The sequence below is a fragment of the Neodiprion pinetum genome, chromosome 6 (assembly GCF_021155775.2).
Source record: "Neodiprion pinetum isolate iyNeoPine1 chromosome 6, iyNeoPine1.2, whole genome shotgun sequence".
Classification (NCBI taxonomy): Eukaryota; Metazoa; Arthropoda; class Insecta; order Hymenoptera; family Diprionidae; genus Neodiprion; species Neodiprion pinetum.
Genome location: NC_060237.1, coordinates 3,418,832 through 3,440,585, shown reverse-complemented (window position 1 = coordinate 3,440,585; position 21,754 = coordinate 3,418,832). Strand labels below are relative to the sequence as shown.

The window sequence follows — 21,754 nt, the reverse complement described above, 5'->3', positions numbered from 1 at the left end:
GATTAAGCGTGCAGCCAACAATATCGTGGTTTAAGAATAACTGATTTAATATTGTAGTGTACGTTGTAGAAAATTTTATCACAGAGACGAGTTTTGCTGAATTGAGCATATTTATTTTTTCACTGCACATTAATTGAGTTTTACGTGGCGCTTCTGATTTCCACTATTCATTGATATTCTCTACTTCTGCCAAAATTTCTGAGACTGGTAATTCGACGCGTTATAATTTATTGGACTGTAACGGAAACACCTGGATCGTATTAATAAGACTGATTGTAAAACCTTCGTAAGTTTGTTTGCTAATTGGTATACTAATATTTCTCAACCTCATTAAAAAATGTTACCAACGACGATAACAGCAAGAATGCACGATGCATATTAAATATCATAACCGCTATAAAAAATCTAATCGTAACCAAACGAAACGCGTGTGGTTAAATTATTTTCGCATATATACCTAAATAACCAAATCCGCGCTTCTCGCCCGTACACACTCATTGATAAATTACTAATTACCAAACCGCAGAACAAAGTTACCACAATTCGCAGGTTGCAAGATTTCGTACAAAACATGTGAGCAAATGGCAAAAGGAGAAAAACTCAACGAATCGGTAGTAACCGAATTACGTGTAGAAAGATTAGAAAAATATATACAGGAAGCAAGTGTACAGGGAAAAAGACAGGGGGGGAGGGGGGGGGGGGGAAGAATTAGTAGAAAAATAGACACCCATCCGTAAGAAAAAGGCTAATTGTAGGAAAGAAAAAAGCACTGGATTCTCGGTGCGAGCCACGTTCTACTTCCATTCTCTGACCTCTTCCTCCTCCCCCCCCCCCCCCCCCCCCCTCCCCCTCTCCTCGTCCCATCAACCCTCTCTCTTTTTCCTCTCGCCATACGTCTTGCAAGTCCCACGCATTTTTCTTCCCTTCACCCCCTCCCCGCCCCTCCCCGCCCCCCGAAAGCTTTCTGATCCACCTCCAGCTTCGAGGACGCTCAACCCCGAAGGCGTCTTGCAGGAGTCGACGGTTATGCACGTCCCTATGGCTACCCCTAAGTTGGGGTGGGAGGGCGCGATTCGCGCGAGTAGCCAGCTTGCGACGCGGTGAAACAGTAGCGGAGAGACAAGATGGCAGTGAAAATCAATGGATGGCTCGCTCTCAGTCATTGCTATGGTTACGTCCCTCGCTCGCACAGCCCTCGCGGTCCTCACGGTCCTCTTCGCTGACTCTGCTCGAGCTTACAGGACCCCGTTACACCTCCATCCCTGACTGGTTTAGCCGCCGGACCGCGCGGTTCTCCCGCTAAAACTTTTTGTGCACACAAAAGTTTGCCTTGCTTTCAAACCTCCGATGTATACGTATATGCATTATTTATACTGTACGTACATACATACATGTGCATACATGTATAAATCTATGAAATTTACAGCAGAAAAAAATCGAAATGAATTATAGTATAGATTATGGACTCTGTTATACGACATATCTGATATACGCATTTAGCTCTGGAAATTTTGAAATCTTCATGCAACTCATTGGATTTACCAAATTCAACAGCTTGTCGTTTCGATTAACCCAATGAAATTCCGTTGCCGTTAACGTAATCGGTACAGTCTCGAGACGAGTATATATGCGATAAAGAACCAAATATATCTGTTGTATCCACGGTTAGAATTAGCGATATTTTAAACGTTGAATATTTTGTTTTTCACGCAGGTGGTTTGGGGTACAAGGCCTACCCGGGACACGACGGACTCGCCGAAAAGAGGAAGCAGCGACGGATACGAACGACATTCACTTCGGCTCAGCTCAAGGAACTTGAACGTGCATTTCAGGAGACTCACTATCCGGACATCTACACGCGGGAAGAAATCGCGATGAAGATAGATTTGACGGAAGCTAGGGTACAGGTAAGAAGAAAAATTACGAGAAGGAGCGAGAGAGAGAGAGAAAGTTTTGTTAGTTAATAATAATCAAAGTGTGCCGCAACTGACACGCTAAGAGAAAAAAGTCATTGAATCAATTAAATGTGTGGTCACGGACGGCGAAGTAAATATTTATTTGTCTCAATTCAAGATCTACGGGTCAAACATAATGTTTGGTCAATTCAAAAAATTTCTGTTAGACCAACAAAAGTATTTTGTTGAACCAAGCAAGCATACCGTATTCGGCGCATTTAGTTGAATCAAACGAATATCACTTGACTCAAATAATCCTTTCCCTCCGCGCATTGATACAGGTATACAAAAAGCAGCTCTCGTACGGTTGCAGGGTTGTTTTTCTGTGTTGCGTTGTTGACGTTTATTTTCAAAAAGCTTCATAGTCGCACACTGCAGCGATAGTGTGTCAGAACCGTTGAACAGTTTAATCCGTCAAGTCGTGACGCGAAGTGCCCATGAGGACGAAAACGGGATGTAGTAATGCAATTACAACGACCACTCACCTCCCTTTAACGAAGAGGGAACGTGAGCGATAGGATGCGATGCGATACTTGGCTGAGCGAGGAAGCGAGGTGCGCGAAAATAATTACTCCTCATTCCTATCCCTCGGATAGATCAACTTTCTTTTCCCCGTGCACCGACGTCTTATGCTAATCGTAAGTATCAATACTAGGTATCCTTTGATGCAGGGGGAAAAAAAACCAATGTATCTGTAATCAGAATTAATTATCATTTAAAATATCTGGTCTTAGTCAAATGAATCTGGAACCAACTCGTTCAATGACTTATGATAATTGTACGAGCGAGATCAGCCAGCGGTTGCATTACCTAAATCATACAGAACTCCGATGAGCTAAATTTAGCACGTCGAGTATGTTCTCGATCCGTGGCTATATTCAGACGAATTATCGTAATTGTTGCACGCAGGTTTCTCGGTTCTTGATCATTGCCTTGTATAACTCATTATCGCGTCAATCAACCTTCGACGAGTCTACACTTCCACTGCAGTTGGAAATGCGGATGAAACGACACAGTACAGGCACCTATACGTTGTCAATCTATCCGCACAAGGACAACTCATCTTCGGTGTCCATCTATCTATTTATCCATCTATCCGTCGTCTAGACGCCGGTTCGAATTCTCCGAATGGGTTCAGTGTAAACGATAATTGTAAGCGATGCTCGAAGAAGATTACTACGGCAAGCAGTACGTGACCAGCTCCGTAGGCTATTATAATTAATTAAGCCTCGTAATTAACCCTGAAATAACAATCAATTTTACAGTAGTTTGCGGCTGCGGGGAAACCGCGCACCGACCGCGAAGGCAGGCCTCGAGTTATCCTTTGTTGCCGAGAATTTCCTAGGTGAGGATGAGGTGAGCCAAGCCTCGGGTAGGGTTCGGTTCGTTTCACGTCAGTTTGGCTCAGTCGGGTAGCCGAGTTTCGGCTTGGGGTTTCCCTTTGGCTTTGGGTTTCGCTTCGCTCTGGGATTCCCCCGCTTGCTCCTCATCGTTTCATGCAAGCTCGTCTTCTCCTTGGCTCTATTCAATTCTGCACCTCCGCACTGGCCCGTTTACTCGATAAAATTTTCCACCATTCTTCCTCGCATTTTTTGTCCCTCCTTTTACCCCGCCAACGCCGAGTTTCCTCGATCCGCCATCATTGGTTCCAGCACCGAAATCCGAAACCCGTCCGTTTCGCGAAATTTAAATTGAAAAGAACGTACCACCCTCAACTAAATTCAACCATCCATCCGATCAACTTCTCCTCGCACGCGAAATGTGGATCTACAGTTTCCAGCGTTGAACCCGGATCAACGTGCGCAATATATTTTCCATTCAGCGCCCCGGGATGTAAATATTCCGTGATGGGAACGCGTTAATGGATCATATAGTAAGTATATTGTAATTCGTGTGAATAGTATTCGAGTGACGGGGGTGATTCAGAACTATGTATGCGGGTCCATCGCAAAAGATGAGAGAAAATCCGTACCTACCCCGCGGTATGCTTCGAACTGCACACGCGGCGGGGTGCGGACGGCTTAGAATTGACGTAGTAGCTGGTATACGGAACAAACCCCTGCAACAGCCACGATGTCACGGTATACGACTTTCGGTCTTTCCGTGGGGGGACCAGCCCCAAGTCCCCTTGTCCCTCTCTAGAGACAATTGCTCACTTGTGTGCCTCCACGATGACTGCACTATCGTGTGTGTGCACCTCGTCTAATTAGCTGATTACACATCGAGTCAAGATATTAAACAGAATAGCTGTTATATCGAACAACTATTGAGTCTTCTCTTTTCAAGGTTCTTCAGCGCACGATTAACATCGAACAATTTCAAGTATCTATTGGGGATAAATATGCCGCTCGTGTGATTGTACATTCTTTTTTCCCTCGCAAGTTCACAAGATCCTTGATCACCTTTAAAGCAGGTGTAAAGTTTATTTTTTATCCGCATTCTTGTTTTGACTCTGTATTCGTCCGATGATTAGTTATTAGTTGCGTAACGTTGCCCTTAAGTGACCTGTCGAGCGTTTCGGGGATACAAGGTGCAAGTTTATTTCGCGCGGGGACGGAGACGGCGGTGGTAAAGGGTCGTGGGTTGAGGGAGCCGAGGATGGTGGGCTGATACACAGGGGGGCCATGCAGAAGCGTACCCTGGTAATTGCCGGAGCTATGTAGATCCACTTACAGTGATTAAAAACTGTCCTGCTGAGTATCATTTCGACCAGCACCAGTTCCCAGACCGAGCCCACCAACCGTCACAAGCAAACCCAGCAGCAACAGCCGCAAGGGTCCCAGGAAACGGTGTTTCTCATTTGACGAGGAACGCCGATTCAGAGACACACTTATTCCCCTATTTGCCAAGGGAGCTGCCGATGCTCTTTTCCATCAGATTCGACGTCCTTCAGCTGTCTTAATAGCGATCGTCGTTGAGTCAGAAATTGGAGTTACGATACGTGTGTTCCTATTGTTTTCAGTGTTGTTTAAAAAAAAAAAAAACGAAAAAATATACTAAGGTACTTGTACGATTTATTGACACGTTTAGTCCCGATTACTGACCTTTCATTTTCCAGAATTTTAATTTCTGAACCAAGGATCAAACAGATAGTTACAACCAAAAAGGTCGATAATTGGTTCAGGGTCAATAACTGGTAGACTTACCTTAGTCAAGATTCCAGAGTTGTATCATCTCTGACATCGCGGTGTTCGTGAAATAATTACACGAATGGAATCACGTATGTACCTACAGAAGTAGCTTTACGCAACGTATTGTAAAACGCCTGTACACAGATACGGCCTCCTAATTTGGCGAGGATAAGGCGTTAAACGGGGTAATTTTCGCGCGTGAACATAAACTACATCGCTGTGCGTATATCATACCGACCGTGCCGCTGTATGAAAATTTATTATCTGGGACAGGTAAATTCGTCTTGCCCACCTTCCGCGAAGCGTTAACGTAGATTAATGCAGAATCGTGTAACTCTTCTAAATAACACCGCCGCGGCTATACCGTGCCGTTAGGTGTTAATTAAGATTCCAGGGTTGCGTGGCTGTTAATAATTGGCGCGTTCTCAATTAGCCGAAATTCCGTGATTTTTAGCTTACCGGCTCCCGTGTTGGCAGCTATATGTATACATACATACGCTCGTGTACGGAGTTCAATGAAACTGATTTCAAGCCTGCCGTTCATGCGCTAACCGTGACGGTGAACGCAAATACAGTACGATCTGTGATCGGCTTTTTGGATGGTAAAGAAACAGCAAACAAAAAAAAAACAAAAATTCAAACACGTGTTAGTGGAGACGGAAATTTGGAAAATCAGTGACGTGTTCGTCGAGCGTGCGAAAGGGTCAAACCTGTAATTAACGAACGCGCGTATTTGTGCATTCGAGCGAAACCGGGTAGATCAGAGTGAAACTGGTATACAAATGTACTCACCGTATCCCGCGATTCGACGAATCAACGTCATTCGATTAATGGGACGTGTTACAGAGTTTTCTAGACAGATCGAGCGATGGAAATAGTTGACAAGAAAAAAATGTTGAATTAATGTTGGTTCTTTATTTTCGCGTTTCGCTGTGTTGGAAGCTGTATCGAAATTTCAGCGTCGGATTTTGCCGCGACTAGGCGCGCAGATGTCGCGGTGTTTGCTTTGTTCATCGGAACAAGGGTCGGCGTTGAGCGTCACCCCAAATAAAGCAGCGATTAAATATTTATCCTTGGCAAGGACATCTGTCATCCCTTTCCGTCCCGACTCCTCGTCTTGTTACATTTTATTTAACCAAGTATTTGCTTAACATTAACACCCGAACGGTCCCAATCCCCGCCGGTCTTCATACACACACACGTGCCGTTGATACACTGTGCGACCTTATAGTGCAGACCACTGGCTATGCAAACATACGCATATGTCAACCCTGAGTCAATTTTAGGTCTTAGTTCAGGGTAGCAGGTACATAAATAAATTTACCGTCACGGCGGGTATTTAGCAGTGCATACGTTATATTATACACATACACTGTAAACTGTGATACAATTTATTCAATGGGTGTGAAGAATGCGATAAGGAAAGTGAAAACGGGTGAAACGCGATAATAATTAATGTTGCAAAAAATTTTTACCATTCCACCACAGCCTCGCCGATCCGTGTAACAAGTACCATTTTCAACCCAAGCTGATTATGGAACAAAGCCGCGTTCGTACGGGGAATAGCTCGAGGTACGGGTAGCTGCAGGAGTTGATAAAAATCTAACAGCAGTGTTTGTCGTCCGGAAAAGGCAATCACGTTCATCATGCCGCTCGTTTTGGCTCCCCCTCCCCTGCCCCTCGTTCGGCATCATCCCCTTCTCCCCGAGAGCGGTAGCACCACCTTTCGACAGGTTTTCCGGGGGTGGCTGAGAGCGGAGTAGGTAGTATGGTACCTATGTACACGAAACTCTCCGTGTTCTGTACGTGCGAGGCCTTCGGGGGTGGAATTGAGGGGAGTAAAACCCCGTTACGCCTGGTCAGACAAACGGGAAAGCAAACAAATCCGCTACTTTAACATGCAGGTCACCGCCGCGTTACGTTTGTTTTATTTGTTATATACTATATTTTATTTGTCAAATAGAGCCAATTACGACGTTGCATGTGTATGTGGGACAGGGGCGGGAACAAACCGGAGAGAATCGCGGCATCCCTGATGAACACCAATCACCGGGAGTTGTTTTTTTTCTTTTTGCACGCATTTAATTTCCATAAATTTTCTATCCTGATGCGGCGACTCGCGCGACGAGGATTGTCGTTCGACATGATCGACTCGTTACTGAATTCCGGTGAAATATTGGTGCTTCCAGGTTTGGTTCCAGAACAGACGTGCCAAGTTTCGGAAACAGGAACGTCTCGCTCAGCAGAAATCAACCGGGCAAGGTGGAGTCGGGGGTGACAGCGGCGCCTCGAGCCCGGTAGCGGGAAGTGTCAAGACCGAGGGACGCTCCCCAAGGAGCCCGGCAACTCCGCCGGTGAATTCAAACAGCGTCCACTCAACCGCGGAGGTTAAAACGATCTCGAATTCGAATTTGGGAAATTCGAAACAGTCGAACGACGGAACTGGAAATTTGCAGTCCTCGCCGATCGTCCGTAGCGGTGGCGGGGGTGGTGGCGGGGGCGGGGGCGGCGGGGGATGGGGATCCTGCAGCCCGAGGCCGTTCTCCGCAACCCTGCCACCCTACCTCCTGGATCCACTCCCTCTAAAAACTGCAAATCTTTACTAATCCAAGATCTACCGGCGAGGTGTAATCGTAACGGTTTTTGTAAATAGATGTAACATGGTGAACTCCGGGATGAAGGATCAGAGACGGTTGTCGGGGATGGAGACACGACGTTTGTTGCCTGAAAATTTCACACATATTCGCGATCCTTAACTCGAATGAAAAAATACTGGCGTTCAATTACACTGTCCGATACTCATTCTGCATCGCTGATAGACGTTCGCGGTGACGGGGAAAAGATTAGAAACAGAGTGCACGGAAGTTGCGACGCTTCGTTAAACTCGGAGAAGTGATCTTGGTAAGTATCGTCGACGATTCAACCGACGAACTTGTGAACCTACGGTATTCTCTTTTCTACGTGAAAACTTTACTCCGAACCCCATGCGTCGTGGGTAGTCGCTTCTCTTTGCAGTCATACCGCGACTTTCCCTCTCTGGGGTCAGGCTACGCCACCACGTGGCTTGTTTCACTTTTCGATTCTCTCTCCCTCCCTGGTTCAATCGCTTGAGTGAACAGTAACCCTGACGGTTTAACCGCATAACACTGCACAGACACTGCAGCAGACTCCATAAAGCTGTCATGCCCCTAAACCCAGACCCAGTTCGGTGCGAACGACGGGTATGTGTTTATATTTGCAAAGGCTGAGCATTGATCGCTCGAGGAACCGGTTCAATACCATTTAAAACACGTTTCATTGAGGGGAGTCCATTATTTTACATCACTCTTGTACCTACTAACAAGCGGTGTTTCATCTTTCAATCTACAAATTAAGCGTTCGAATTTCAATACCAATTATTTCGACATTGGCACCTTTGAGCGGAAAACTTCCTTCCAGCCAATTGTTAAGGCTAACAATAATGAGCCGTCCATCGGTCGATCAGCTGATCACGCAATTCAGCTGCGGTTGTAGATCGTTAAATTAATTTCGATGTTTCACACTTTTCACGGTCTTACAACTTCCCTGCGGAAAATATCGCTCGGGTCTACCGTTTGTTGGAATAAACGTGCACGATTATAGAGACTTGTGGTTTCCAATTTCGCGTGCAATCCGTACAACTTAGATTGCACGTAATACGCAGTTCCTTGCGGGTAACTTTGGTAACTAATGCGCTTAAGCGTATTCATGTATAATATAGACGCAGTGTTCGAATGAAAATAAATCGCTCAAACTTACCGTCTGTCTCTAACACGGTAATTGGACCGGGTTTGTGAAACGGAGACAGTCTTCGTTGTTAGAAGCAATAATGCCTACCTTCCGAGTCAAAATTGATACCGAAATCAAATCGCAGTTATGTATTTATTCGAAACTTAGACGAAAGAATCAATATCCTCAACAACTGATAGTTGCAGAAGATTTCAATGATCGTCATTACGGCAATCGATCACTTGATCTGGCAACCGACTCTGAACAATCCTGCAGAATGATTCCGTAATAAATTATTGTTAAGAATAAATATTACTATATCATTATGTGTGACTGGAACTTGTACAGTTGTTGCTATAAATATATAAAATTAGTGTTTTACACCACATCCAAATTAATTACTTACCTTGTCTCAATTTAATAAGTCGCACAGACAACCGTGAGTTCCTTTTTGCTTATTATCGATTATTCTAATAAATTTTGTATTTTTTTTTTTTATTTTTTAGGTTCTCAGTATCGTCGAAAATATACCATTCGGAAGGCAGACTGAGTAATTTCACAATCGGAGATACGATGAATTCTTTTCATGTGTACCGTAATTTGTTTTCTCTTTGTTTCATCGGAGTAGCTGAAATTCAGGTAAATTTCGCTCAAGTTTATTATTTATTCATATTTCCACTGGATTGTTGTAAGGTTGCATATTGAAAAAAGTCCGTTGAATGTTTTTTCTTTCCATCTTTTTTAATAGCGGGCGTGTATTAAAAAAATTTGTTGAAAAAATGTCGGATAGTATGTACCAAAAATTACATATACATGCATCCGTATACACGTAGAAAAACGGAAATTTTAACAAAATTTTCGTTCTGTTTTCCTGTTTAAATCAAATATAAAAAAAAAAAATTCGTAACAAGAGAAACAAAACTCGTCATTTCCTGCCTGACAACACTTCAATTTGTCTCCCTAAAAAACAAACAAACAACAAAATGCGTAAACATATACAATGTACGGTGGCTTGGAAGAATATAAAAAAATTATAACGAAAGAAAACCATACTAAATAGATTATAACGATATTTGACGACCAAAGCAGAATGAACAACGGAATGTCGGTGCAGCTTTATCGTTAGAAAATGATTTATGCAACGTCATACTTTGCAGCTGATATTGCAGTATTATAATAGTTGTATACGTATATGAGATAAGAATAATATACAATATATATTAGACTGGGCCAAAAAAAACGAAGAATTTTTTTTTTAATGGTACTGTAAAAACATTGTTCATGACGACAAATAAAAATTATCCTTGAAGTTTGAGCCCTCAATATTAATGTTAAGGGGTGTATCGTTACAGCTATTGATTTTTTAACAGTTACCGCATTTTTTTTCCCCAAAATCCGTCAATTATCAATCTGAAAAATTTCATCAATCCATATTTTTGAAGGAAATTAAATTTCCTACAAAAAAGCTCTCTTACTAAATTGACGTAGATCGAGCCGTTTCCCTGTAATCGTGCCTTAAACATTGATTTGTTTTTTCAAATTTTTGTTTGAATTTTCGATTCTTGTAATTACCAGAAAAATCAATATTTTCATAGAACAAACCATTATTTTTGTGGGAAATTTGATGCTCTACAAAAAAGGTCTCTTAACATTTTTCATGAAATTCACTCCTTTAAAAGTTATTCGACATTGAAATTGTATTCAAAAGTAATTTCAATGTCGAATAACTTTTAAAGGAGTGAATTTCATACAGTTTCAGGATAATTTTTATTTGTCGTCATGAACAATGTCATTACAGTACCATTAAAAAAAAAAATTCTTCGTTTTTTTTTGGCCCAGTCTAATATATATACACATATGTGTATACATATATATATATATATATTACATGCGTATACATATAATGACGTATGTATTAATGATTTCAAAAAATATTTATTTAAAATAATATTTCTCCCTAAGTCGAAATTACATAATAAATATATACGTCGCGACGAATTATACACGTGTGTAGGTAGGTATGTATATAGCGATACAGAAAGTGTTATTATGTGGTGTATATGTGTATATATATATGTGTATATATATATATTATTGATGTGTGTATGAATTGTTGTACTTGCAGAATTTGTGTCTATAAATTCGCATACTAATAATATAATGATGGTGGTAGTAGTAGTAGTAATAATAACAATAACAATAATAATAATAATAATGACAATAACAACAACAATAATAGTAATACTAATAATAATAATAACGACAACAGTGATATCGTGCAAGTAACTGTGATGTGTATACAGACTTTCGAATCTCGTAGTAGTAGTGCGGTAAGAAAAGGTAACGACACAAAACAAAAATATATAAGAAAAAAGAAAAAAAAAAATGATGAAATGGAAAGAGAACACGTAACGTTAATAATTATTATTCATTAGTTGCGTTCGCCATCAGTGTCCAGCTGGTCGTTCGTGCGTTATGTTACATATATATCCATGTATATAGGATACACTTCAATGATTATCATTATCATTATCATTATCATTATCATCATTATTATTATTATTGATATTATTATTGTTATTGTTAGATAATTATCGTTAGTTTCGTCCCTGCTTATTGTTTCTCACTCAATCGGCAGGTATTTGTATAATCTTGTTTATCGACCTCCGTCGCCATTGTCAGCATATACTTAGCTTTTTCGTCCTTATATAGATATAGTTCTTCCGTTTCGAATTAGAGCCAAGCAAGATTCAATCCGCGCAATCTTGGACCTTAGGCCATGGAGAGAGTACCGGCACCCATACCGAAGCCGACACCCTTGGGACCGAAGTTTCTTCCGTAGCAACTGCGGCAGTAGATATCGCCGTCAGGTCCGTCGTTGAGGTTCGTCGAGTCGAGGGAACGACGACAATCCGCACAGCTGAAGCAACGCTTATGCCATACCCTGTTCTTAGAGATCATTTGTTCAGCGGCATAAACGGAGTATCCGCAGCGCGAGCATCCGTTTCCGTCGGTTCGCTTTTGACCAACCTTCGGGTTTGAGTCGATGCTGAAATTGTTTTTTTAATTTTTTTTTTTTAATTAAAAATTCATTTCTCCTTCATGTACTGCACAACAAACTGCCAAGCGTTATCCGCGGAATCGACTTACTATGACGGTGCGCTATCACCGTTCGTTGACACGAGAGTCGGAGTGTGTCCAAATCCAAATCCTTTCGGGCCAAAGAGTTTGCCGTAGCAGGAGCGACAGTGGATTTCCTTGTCGGGACCGTCGCACGCCAGCATCGAGTCCAACGGTCGGTGGCATTCGGCGCAGTTGAAACATTTCTTGTGCCACATCGTTCCCTTGGCGAGCTGTTGTTCGGCCGCGAAAACCATTCCGCCGCAACGCGGGCAGCCCTGACCTGCCGGTGCCTTGATCGAGGTAGTGTCTGGGTTGTAGAACGGACGACTGGAGGAGATCTCGTCCTCGCTGTAAGGATGAGGGTGGTCAGCAATATTGACGAGGATACGGGGAAGCAGCCGGGGAGAAGGTCGCGGCCTCGGGAATTTCATGTCAAAACTCACGTCAGACCGTCGGTCTGGAGGAAACCAGATCCGCAGGCGAAGCCGTAACCGTGTGGTCCCCATTTCTTGCCGTAGCAAGTCTTGCAGTAAATGTCTTTGTCCGGACCGTCGCAGGCAATGATGGAGTCGAGAGTCTTGCTGCAGTCGTGACACTTGAAACACTTTCTGTGCCATTCGCTACCCTTGGCCAGTACCTGCTCGGCGGCAAATACCACGCCTCCGCAACGTGGGCAACCCTTGCCAGGTGGCGCCTTGATGATGGCCGTATCGATCACGGTCGTACGGGGAGCGGCGTCGCTGTACGTTAAAGATCATCCATTGCAGACTATCGTTTGCGGTACGAAGCAATTAGCGGTGTTAATCGTAAGCTACATTCAAAGTTCACGGTTCAACTCGAACACTGAGGGAGAGAAGAACGAACGATCGATCGGTTCGACTACTACATAGGTCTTGTCAGAGGTGAAATTTGACGCTGCGACGTCATTCTCACACGAAGATGTGCCTGAATGAAGTCGCGATGACGTAACGTATGTACCTTCGAAGTATCCCGTGTACATAATCGTGACACGATTGGAAGCCGGAGAGAAGGTGAAAGTGAAAACGAAAGCTGACGAGTAAAAGTGACGAAGGTAATAACAGTGCAGGGTACGTGGATTGACTTTGATATGAGAAAAGAGACACTGCACGCGTTATTCCGTGTGTAAACGTCGTGTAAAACGAGACGGTACAGAGACGACGAGGTGTTACAGGTGAGGTCAATTGGCGGTATTAGCGACAGCGGCAACAAAGCGTTAGAGAGCAGAGGCACGAGGGAAGATTAAGATCTGAAGTTGAGGCGTACCCCTCGTCTTCGATATCGCACTGCAGGCCTAGCCAAACTACTCCAGCGTGACCGATACCGCGCGGTCCAAATTTCTTCGGATAGCAAGCTGTTAAGCAGATATAAGCGCATCATATATAGTCAGTGTATAAAAGCTGAGGGAGGTGGATTGTCTGTTTGTTTGTTTTTTTTTTTTTTTTTTAAACATTATTCAGATCCTTCCTCAGCCAGCAACCCACCCGTTGGCATAGCAGTCACTTTGAAGAGCGCCGCCACCCTGACCGTATCCGTAACCCTTCGGACCATATTTCTTGCCGTAGCACACTGAAGACAATACAGATTAAGGTTTGCTTTTCTTGTCAATACTTCGTCGTCAGAGATACGACGTCGCGTTAAACATCCGTACACATATTGATCGCTACTTTCTTTGTTATATGGACTTGTTTCGCCATTTTTCAACGGTAATTTATTACCAACGTTGGACATTCAACGCACAGGCACACGGACGGTATGTTCAAATTTGCAATATCGTGTATCCTCGACGAAGCGAAGCTGAAGCATCAACTGGGGATCTTCTTACCTTTGCAATAAATATCTTTGTCGCGACCTTCGCAGCAATTGACAGAGTCCAACCGTTTCGTACAGACGGAACACTTAAAACATTCCCTGTGCCATTGCTACATGAGACACAAACGGAATAATGATTGTTAGTCACTGAATGTCCAATTTTCGGGGGGCTAGTTGTGATCAGAAGATACGTATATGCGTATTAAATCGGTGCAATGTCGTTGTTGTTAAAACTTTTGGCTCAGCTACGAGGGTTTGTCGGTGTTTGTTTTTTCTTTTTTTTTTTTTTTTTGTCGTAGTTTTTCATTGATTATGTACCAGCCATACAACGATCATGGAGTTGACAAATTTCACGGACTTGATTCGTGCGGTTGAGATTAGTTAATAAGAAACTGCCTGTCCGCAGCTCTTGTACGATGGTATTTATTTCACAGTCGTTGGATTTTTGTGTTTCAATTCCGCATTCTCGTTAAGAATATTAATCACACAGAATTGTTTTACCGAGTATTACTAAGATAATTGATTAGTCGAGATCTATAACGTAGACGTGTAATATACAAATTACGAATATTAAATATTTTCAAAATAAAAAAATTAAAATTACAGGACAACGGGGGATAGTATGTGAAAGAAACTTTTTGTTTTTTTCAAAAAGAAAAAACGAAAAAAAAATACGGGCAATACAAAACGAATACGACGTGTAAAAGAAAAAAAAAGAACGCGAACGACTTGAGTCCCAGTCGTCGTGACTGCGTACGATAATACAAGTTAAACGAATCACGGTGTACATAATGACGTGAAACATTAGAAAAAAAAAAAAAACGGACAACCGAATATGCAGTACTACCTCTACAGTAAATGTCTCGATCTGGTCCGTCGCAATGTAGGGTAGAGTCGAGGGTGCGCTGACAGATCTTGCACTTGAAGCATGCCCTATGGTAGCCCTGGTCACAAGAAGTGATAACAACAACAAGACCGTATGAGTGGACGGCGTGGTTTTTCTTTCTTTCCGATCTCTAGCGGTCCGCATAGCCGGTTTTTCAACGATTTTCGATATTTTTCTATTCGTCTACTTACCCTTCCGCGTGCCAGCATCTGTTCGGCAGCGTAAACGTAGCCCCCGCATCGCGGGCAACCCTCGCCTTCGGGAGCCTTCGCTATGGCGCGTGGTTCCAGCACGGCCTGAGATCCTCGAGGGCTAAAAATACAATCGTCTATTGGTATTTCACATCGGCGAGGAATTTCTCGCGTAAATATGGTAAAAAATATGCGCGTCACTTATACGTGTGCCAGATATCAAGCCAAACCTCGCGATTGCGGTAGGACGCTTTTGTTTCAAACTCACTATTTCTCTACGCCTTGTTATACCGACTGACGTCGTGTTTGTTCTCATTTTTTTTTTTTTTTTTTTTGGATTTAGCGAGATTTGACTTGGTTCAGGCTTGATTGGCAAACAAAGCAAGTATCAACAGATTTTTCTACGGAAGAAGAAGTAGAGTAACGGGACGAAGAATATGAGACAAGGAATAGGATGTGTGATATTAGAGTAGCGAGATGTGGTAATTGAGAAATGACAAGACGCGTGTAACAGCGAAAAAAAGTGGACAAATAACAGTATCAGAAAAGTAAGAAAAACTCAACGAACTCTACTGGTGAGAAAAAAAATCCAACATAGAAAAAATCAACTTTATAGTCGAAACAGCGAAAACCATGGAATCAAACGAACAAAATGAAAAAAAAAACAATAAATAAATGAAAAAAATATGCAGCTCATTTTTGTAAAATGAAAAAAAAACCGGATGTATCCCATGTAGTTTGATGATATCCGGTGTGTAATTATATGCACTGCGAAATTTACGTATATCGATTGGGTTATGCAACATAAGAATTATCTTCGTGCTGCAGCGGTCCTAAAATAAAGCCTGCACATGCGTTTGCGATGCGTTAATAAACGAGGTGACATAAAAGCTGCGGATATTCGGGCGAAGTGGGTGTAACGAGTTTTTTTTTTTTTTTTTGTTTTTGTTTTTGTTTTTTATTACTGGTTACTGTGTTAAAAAGAGATCCCCAACCACGCGCGATACGCTACCGCCGAGCCCAAGAGGATAGCCGAAAAGCAGAGCTGATAATTACAGAGCCAAACTAAACCCGTCCTAGGTTGAGCTTAGCTGCAGTTATATAGCCGAGGCGGTTGGCCGATTGGGCAGGCGGGCAGGCAGGCAGGCGGAATTGTTAGGGGTCGGTTAAGGGGTTAATGTGCAAATGGTGTAACATGTACATTGCGGCAATGGCGGTGGTGCCGATAGTGAAAGAGAGAGAGAGAGAGAGAGAGAGAGAGAGAAGTGAGGAACGAAAGAATGTCCAGGGATGAGAGAATAATTCGTGATACGGTTGCAAAGGGGTGAGAGAAAATGTTTAGAGAATAAGATAAGATGTTGTTACACGGGGGCCGCATGCAAGCAGGAGAAGAGAGTATAATAGAATATACAGGCGGGCAAAGCAAAGCGTCACGCGGGCGCAATACTCGGTTGCTCACCATATAATCGCGTGTGTGCGTGTGTGATCGAATATATCAATGGCTGAATCCCAAATGGCTTGAACTCGGCGGGGCTGGCGGGGAGAGGGGGGTGACACATCACATATTATCGCGACAGTGTTTCACATTTACAGTGGTTATTTATTAATTAATAATAGCACTTATTACAGATGGTACAAATTATCCTAATTCTAAAAATTATTACTTTATATATTCATACTGAACGTAGAACTTTTATGCGTTGCCGGTGGGCAAAGAAGGAAAATATTAAAATTTATCTTTTCTTGTTGTTCGTTTTTCGTTGTTGTTTTTCTTGTTTTTTTTTTTTTTCAGTAAAATATCTCCACCGTTTAAGGAAAAATATGCGGGTCTTCTTTTGTTTTTCTTTATCCTTGTCAAGTTTTTCGTACCAAGATATAAGTGTGTTATATATGTATAATCTGACCGAGAGACGTTTTTTTTTTCTTTTTTTCTTTTTTTCTTTTTTCTCTTTTCGTACGAAGTTATATAATTAATTGTCATCGTTACATCTCGACGAAGTGATGGTATTCTTCCGAGATATTATGAAGAACACGATTGAGAAGATGAAGAAGAAGAAGAAGAAGAAGAAGAAGAAATACAAAAATTTCGTTCAAGAGGACAAAAAAAAAGGAAAAAAAAAAATTTGAGAGAAAAAAAAGAACAAAACAAAATTCGACGAATCAAAAAAAAGTATACAGAGAGAACAATCGAAAGAAACGTAATACCTGTATTATGTATTATTATATTATTATATTGTATAATAATTATAACACAAAATGTTTTATCAAATTGGATGGTGATAGGTAAAATTAAGAGAAAGAATAAAACGGAAAACTGGTGTTATACGTTTGAAACTTTTGGCGGTAGTAGTGGCGGTGGTGGTGGTGGTGGTGGTGGGGGTAATATAGAATATATATGTAGAGATTTGGGGGGGGGGGAGGACATGCGGTATTCCTCAATTTGGATACAATTATTTGTCAGTCGTTTATATATATATATATATATATGTATGTGTGTATATAAAGGTGTGAAATTATATGTCAAAACTCATCGTCGTGTGCATTATAATTCCGTGCAGAAGGGTTAATCTGCGGGAACGCAGCTACATTAAAATATGTATAAGACATATATGCATACATATATAAGTGCAGAACATGTATGATGTATATTATCGTATGAAAACAACAATATTCATCAAGTGAGTACATACTGCAGTATATAATATATATATATATATATATAATACAACTTCGTACGATGATGTTTAACGAGATATGTAACCATCAAGAAAGAATATCACATGCACGTTTGTTCTCTGTTCAGTGTCGGTGTGTTGTTGTTGTTGTTGTTGTTGTCACTGTAACTTTGGTGTATTTTTTTAATTTTTTTTTTTGTTGTTTTCGTTTTTTGTTCTCGTGGTTTTGTTTTTTTTTTCTAATTGTTTTGTTTTTGGTATGTACAGGGGGACCTCGAGATAGAGAGATGGTTCTGGGGTAGGGAGGGCGACCGCACTCACTCGGAAGTCTCCTTCAGGTGTTCACCGGCGTCCATGGACAAGCATCCGGCACCACCACCGAATCCGTAACCCTTGGGGCCAAATTTACGCCCGTGGCAGTTCTTGCAGTAAAGCTCGTTCTCGTGCTCGGAGCAGTTTGTGGAGTCGAGCAGTTTACTGCAGAGGCCTGCAATCCAACATATACTCGAATTCAAGTTATGACTCTGATTCGATTCGACGATTTTCATCGCGACCGCTAATTCGTTTCTTCAAACGTTACGGAACTCTCGAGAGCTTGCGAAGCTTTCGCCTACCTTGCGTTAGAAAATTTATAAATTATCGTTAGGAAGAAGTTTGTGACGTTTAGGAAAAACCTTTACTTCGCACCTTTGGGAATGTCGGAAATTTGGTAAACCAACTGCTTGAATTAATCTTATTTCGATAAACCGACTCCTTTAAAGTTGTTCTAAAATTGCGTAATTACGATTTTTTTTATGCCTTATTCTTCGAAATTCTTATCCAATTGTGGTTTTGATCGGTTGATCGATGAGAAAAAGGATCGATAAATAATCGGTAGTGAAATTCTCGTCTCTTATGGACGTTTCGCTTTGCTCCTCTGCGTCGTAAAAATTTTACGCGATAGTTGAAGAATCTTTGAAACGAATCATTATAAACTTTTACGGAATTGCACTTAACGATTGCCGTTATCTCGAGTAAGAATTCGTTACCTTGTTTTCGTTTTACGATCACAGAAGTAAACATCATCCATACGAGTAACTCGGATATTTCTTACTTTACCGCACAGCCTCGGACTACGGATAAGTGCAACGCATATGATTGTCGTAACCTGCAGCGTAAATTAGTCCCGAATCTTTGTCTCCTGACCTTTTATCGTACCAGGCGCGAAACCCTTGATACGTTTGAGAAAATATCTTTGACGAAATTGATCGCGTCCCGCATTGGATCCGGCTGTTCCCCAGGTCTTTACAGACTTTGAACCACCTCGCGTTGTTTTTCCACTCTCGGGTTTCCTACAACTATTCGTGCATATACTCACCGCACTTGAAGCACATCTTGTGCCATTTCAGTCCACCGGCGACGCGTTCCTCCGCTGCGTAGACGGATTTGTTGCACTTGGGGCATTTCGGGTGTTCGACTGGCTTGAAAGGCATTTTGCTTATTCTGAAATGTGAAGGATATAAAAGATGAGTCGTCGTTGCGTCATATTTCCGTATCGCGTCGATCTGTTCAAACCGTTGACCAATAAACCGCGCCGCGTTTACCACGGCGCAAAATTCCGCTGACAATCTTGCGAGTAATTGCTAAACGAGCCGGACAAGCGATTCGCGTATCGCTTCCCTTTCATCGTTGCAGGTTATTTTTTCTAGAGGCTAAGAAAAAAAAAATGTTTCCCAAGTTTACGAGTTTTTCCGTTACAGGTGCTACCCCAGCATCGTGAAATTTAAAGGTAAACACAGTATTTCACGAAGAAGGCGATACCTCTATGCAGATGGCATGGACCAAAGGGGGAATGCCGGTAAATTCGCCGGGCAGCTGCCGGCCGTCGGCAACCGGATCTATTTCCGTAGATACGGGCTATAGTATCGAAGGAAAGCTAGGGACGAAGATCGAAGGAGGTGCGGGAGCGCGGCGCTTTGCCGGACGCCGTTGGGTGTGGGCTATATTTGTTACGGCGTAGGCCAACGTCGGCGTCGTAACCCGACGACGCCGTATTAGGGAGCGGACGGGCGTCGCGGCGCCCACCTACCACCCCTCCTCCCTCCCCCCCCCCCCCCCCCTGCCCCTCTTTGCCCGACCGACGCGTCCTAGTTAAACCCCCGAATTCCCCCTTCCTTATTTTGCGGAATCGAAAATAAGAATATGAACGAGTGTGGAAGTGTGCGGAGGTCCCGGCTCTTTTCTTCCGCGCACTTTCGTCATATGTATGTAAGACGTACGTATCTGTGTACGAGTATAATAAACGTATTAACGGATGAGCTCGCGAGATATATAAGTCACGGTCTGTAGGCATAGTCGATTCAGTGGCATTGATAGAAGGCCACGGTCCACCACCGATCTCCCGCATTTCTCCCTTCTCTTTCTTCGCACTCTCGACGTTACGTACGTTGCCTTCCTCCGTTACATGTACTTTATCATACCGCGATATATGAACCGCGGCGGCTGCATGTTCGTTTCTTCGTACGAATATGCGACGTGCGACACCGATGAACGGAAAAATCGACTCGCTCGTACGACGATGATCAAGCGAGTCGCCCAGCGACTTGGTATATTCACTTTCGGTCTTTGCTCTTTACTACTCACCACTATGTTTCGGCTTAATCGGTCGAAGGTGAGAGTCGTGGAGTTCGCAACACCGTAACACTCTACACCGCACTAATACTGGATTCGAATGGCTGATCCGGCGCGGTGCGAGGCCTAGTCATACCAAGGTTTGCACACGGCACGTGCATCGCTAGAACGATGGAGATGACGCCGGCGGCGGGGCGTCGGCCATCGTCGGGGGTGCGGATGCGGGGAATGCGGGCTCCGACGACGTGGAGGCGGAGGAGGCGGCAACGGGAACCGGCCGCTATCGTCGTGAACCGGCCTGGCCTATGCAGGTCCTCGTTCCACGCCGTTCCAACGCCGGTGGAACCGCCGGCACACTCATCTACTATTAATAAATTCTTGCTCAAATATCTATTTTTAATCCGGGGGATGTGTATAAATGCCTTAAATCCCGCTAACGTATTATAATGAGATCGGTACGATAAATATGGACGGTGGTCAACCTGCCCGACAAATACCTTTCTTTTCGATTCGTTGTTTCTCCTTTTTATTTTTTGTCTTTTTATTTTTCTCTGATTTTTGATCGACTCTGCTGCGGGTGTACGGTAATTCAAGGAACGGTACCGGAAACAGAAGCCAACGGAAGAAAGAGGACGAGACTTTGTTCCGAAACGAAGTACGATCGATAATTATGATCGTATCACGCAGATTATCCATAAATCTTATTTTTATTCATCGAAGAGTACGAAGAGAATTCCCATTCCCTTTGAATCCTGTAAGCTTCAAGGACGGTCCGCGAGGCGAGACGTTAACATGTGTCGCATACGTATGGTACATCCTGTAAGCTTCGTTTGAACAGGTGAACGCAATTTCGATGCTACGGAAACGTTTCTTGGATAAGAAATTCACTATCATGTGCTAGCGTCTATTCTTGACTCCTACTTTTTTCAACGATTTTTCTTATACGCGAGAAATTTTCCTTTCGTCAATCTTTTATTTTTAAACAACATCTCGGCGAGTTTCTTTCTCACCCTGCGGTGATATACCTGTACTTATAACTTACATGTTATACTCCGCGTTGGATTAATCTCTCGTGACAAACGCGAACGTTCCTGTATATACAGTCTATTAATATTGTTCTCTTCGAGTGAGTTTAAATATCCATGTCGTCACGTTTTTCTCTACATTATATCAATTCACCCGAATCTCGTGACCACGTCAATGAAATCCTTTAACGTTGACCTTATAATCGGTTTACATTTGCCATTCGACAAAACCGCAATGACACTGACCGCTGTATAAACTCATACAAATTTGTATATTTAAACTTAACTTTATTCTATACTCTTGATACACCTGCTTGCAGTCGATCAAATTTCACTCCTCCGTGTTGTTCCGCTGTTTCGTTTGTTGCACGGATATGATAAGTCTGCTACGAGCACCCCAGCAAAAGACAGTTTTTCAAATAATTCTACATCCGTGCTGATGTTTGTCATTTTTAAAGAAAAAATAAAGCACACGGCGCACGTTGACTTTTTCGTACGCAGGCAGGTACAAATTTTGATTTTGTAATAGAAAGAAAAAAGGAAAACAACGGCCTCCCCGTTTTCGGATTATTCAAAAAATG

At 42.6% G+C, this 21,754-nt stretch overlaps 2 protein-coding genes and 1 long non-coding RNA gene across 4 annotated transcripts in view; 2 read left to right on the top strand and 1 right to left on the bottom strand.

The window, feature by feature from the left end:
* LOC124221063 (paired mesoderm homeobox protein 2A) overlaps positions 1 to 9,225 on the top strand; it is a 47,167-nt gene extending 37,942 nt beyond the window's left edge. For both annotated transcript variants that reach the window (XM_069137273.1, XM_046630698.2), the window contains exons 4-5: positions 1,714 to 1,907; positions 7,276 to 9,225. In XM_069137273.1, the coding sequence (XP_068993374.1) occupies positions 1,714 to 1,907; positions 7,276 to 7,692 (611 nt within the window). In that variant the 3' untranslated portion in view covers positions 7,693 to 9,225. The remainder of the gene's footprint in view (positions 1 to 1,713; positions 1,908 to 7,275) is intronic.
* A 1,523-nt stretch (positions 9,226 to 10,748) lies between these two features.
* Positions 10,749 to 20,301, bottom strand: LOC124221055 (muscle LIM protein Mlp84B). The gene is made up of 9 exons (XM_046630685.2): positions 20,161 to 20,301; positions 18,896 to 19,020; positions 17,860 to 18,025; positions 14,864 to 14,984; positions 13,800 to 13,896; positions 13,459 to 13,543; positions 12,400 to 12,696; positions 11,984 to 12,304; positions 10,749 to 11,882 (listed from the first exon to the last, which is right to left on the bottom strand). Exons 2-9 carry the CDS (start codon positions 19,008 to 19,010, stop codon positions 11,606 to 11,608), a joined length of 1,479 nt encoding a protein of 492 aa, XP_046486641.1. The 5' UTR covers positions 19,011 to 19,020; positions 20,161 to 20,301; the 3' UTR covers positions 10,749 to 11,605.
* Positions 18,020 to 20,245, top strand: LOC138191165 (uncharacterized). Its single transcript, XR_011177513.1, has 2 exons — positions 18,020 to 18,247; positions 19,278 to 20,245. It is a non-coding gene; the product is annotated as an uncharacterized lncRNA (long non-coding RNA).
* Positions 20,302 to 21,754: the final 1,453 nt, after the last annotated feature.

Excerpts from the sequence above, each read along its gene's own strand:
- LOC124221055 (XM_046630685.2), bottom strand. The coding sequence starts at position 19,010 with ATGCCTTTCAAGCCAGTCGAACACCCGAAATGCCCCAAGTGCAACAAA. Across the intron at positions 13,897-14,863 it reads AGATGCTGGCACGCGGAAGG|CAATGGCACAGGGAATGTTT; the intron begins GTAAGTAGACGA and ends TGTCTCATGTAG. Across the intron at positions 13,544-13,799 it reads CAAAGATATTTATTGCAAAG|TGTGCTACGGCAAGAAATAT; the intron begins GTAAGAAGATCC and ends TATTGTCTTCAG.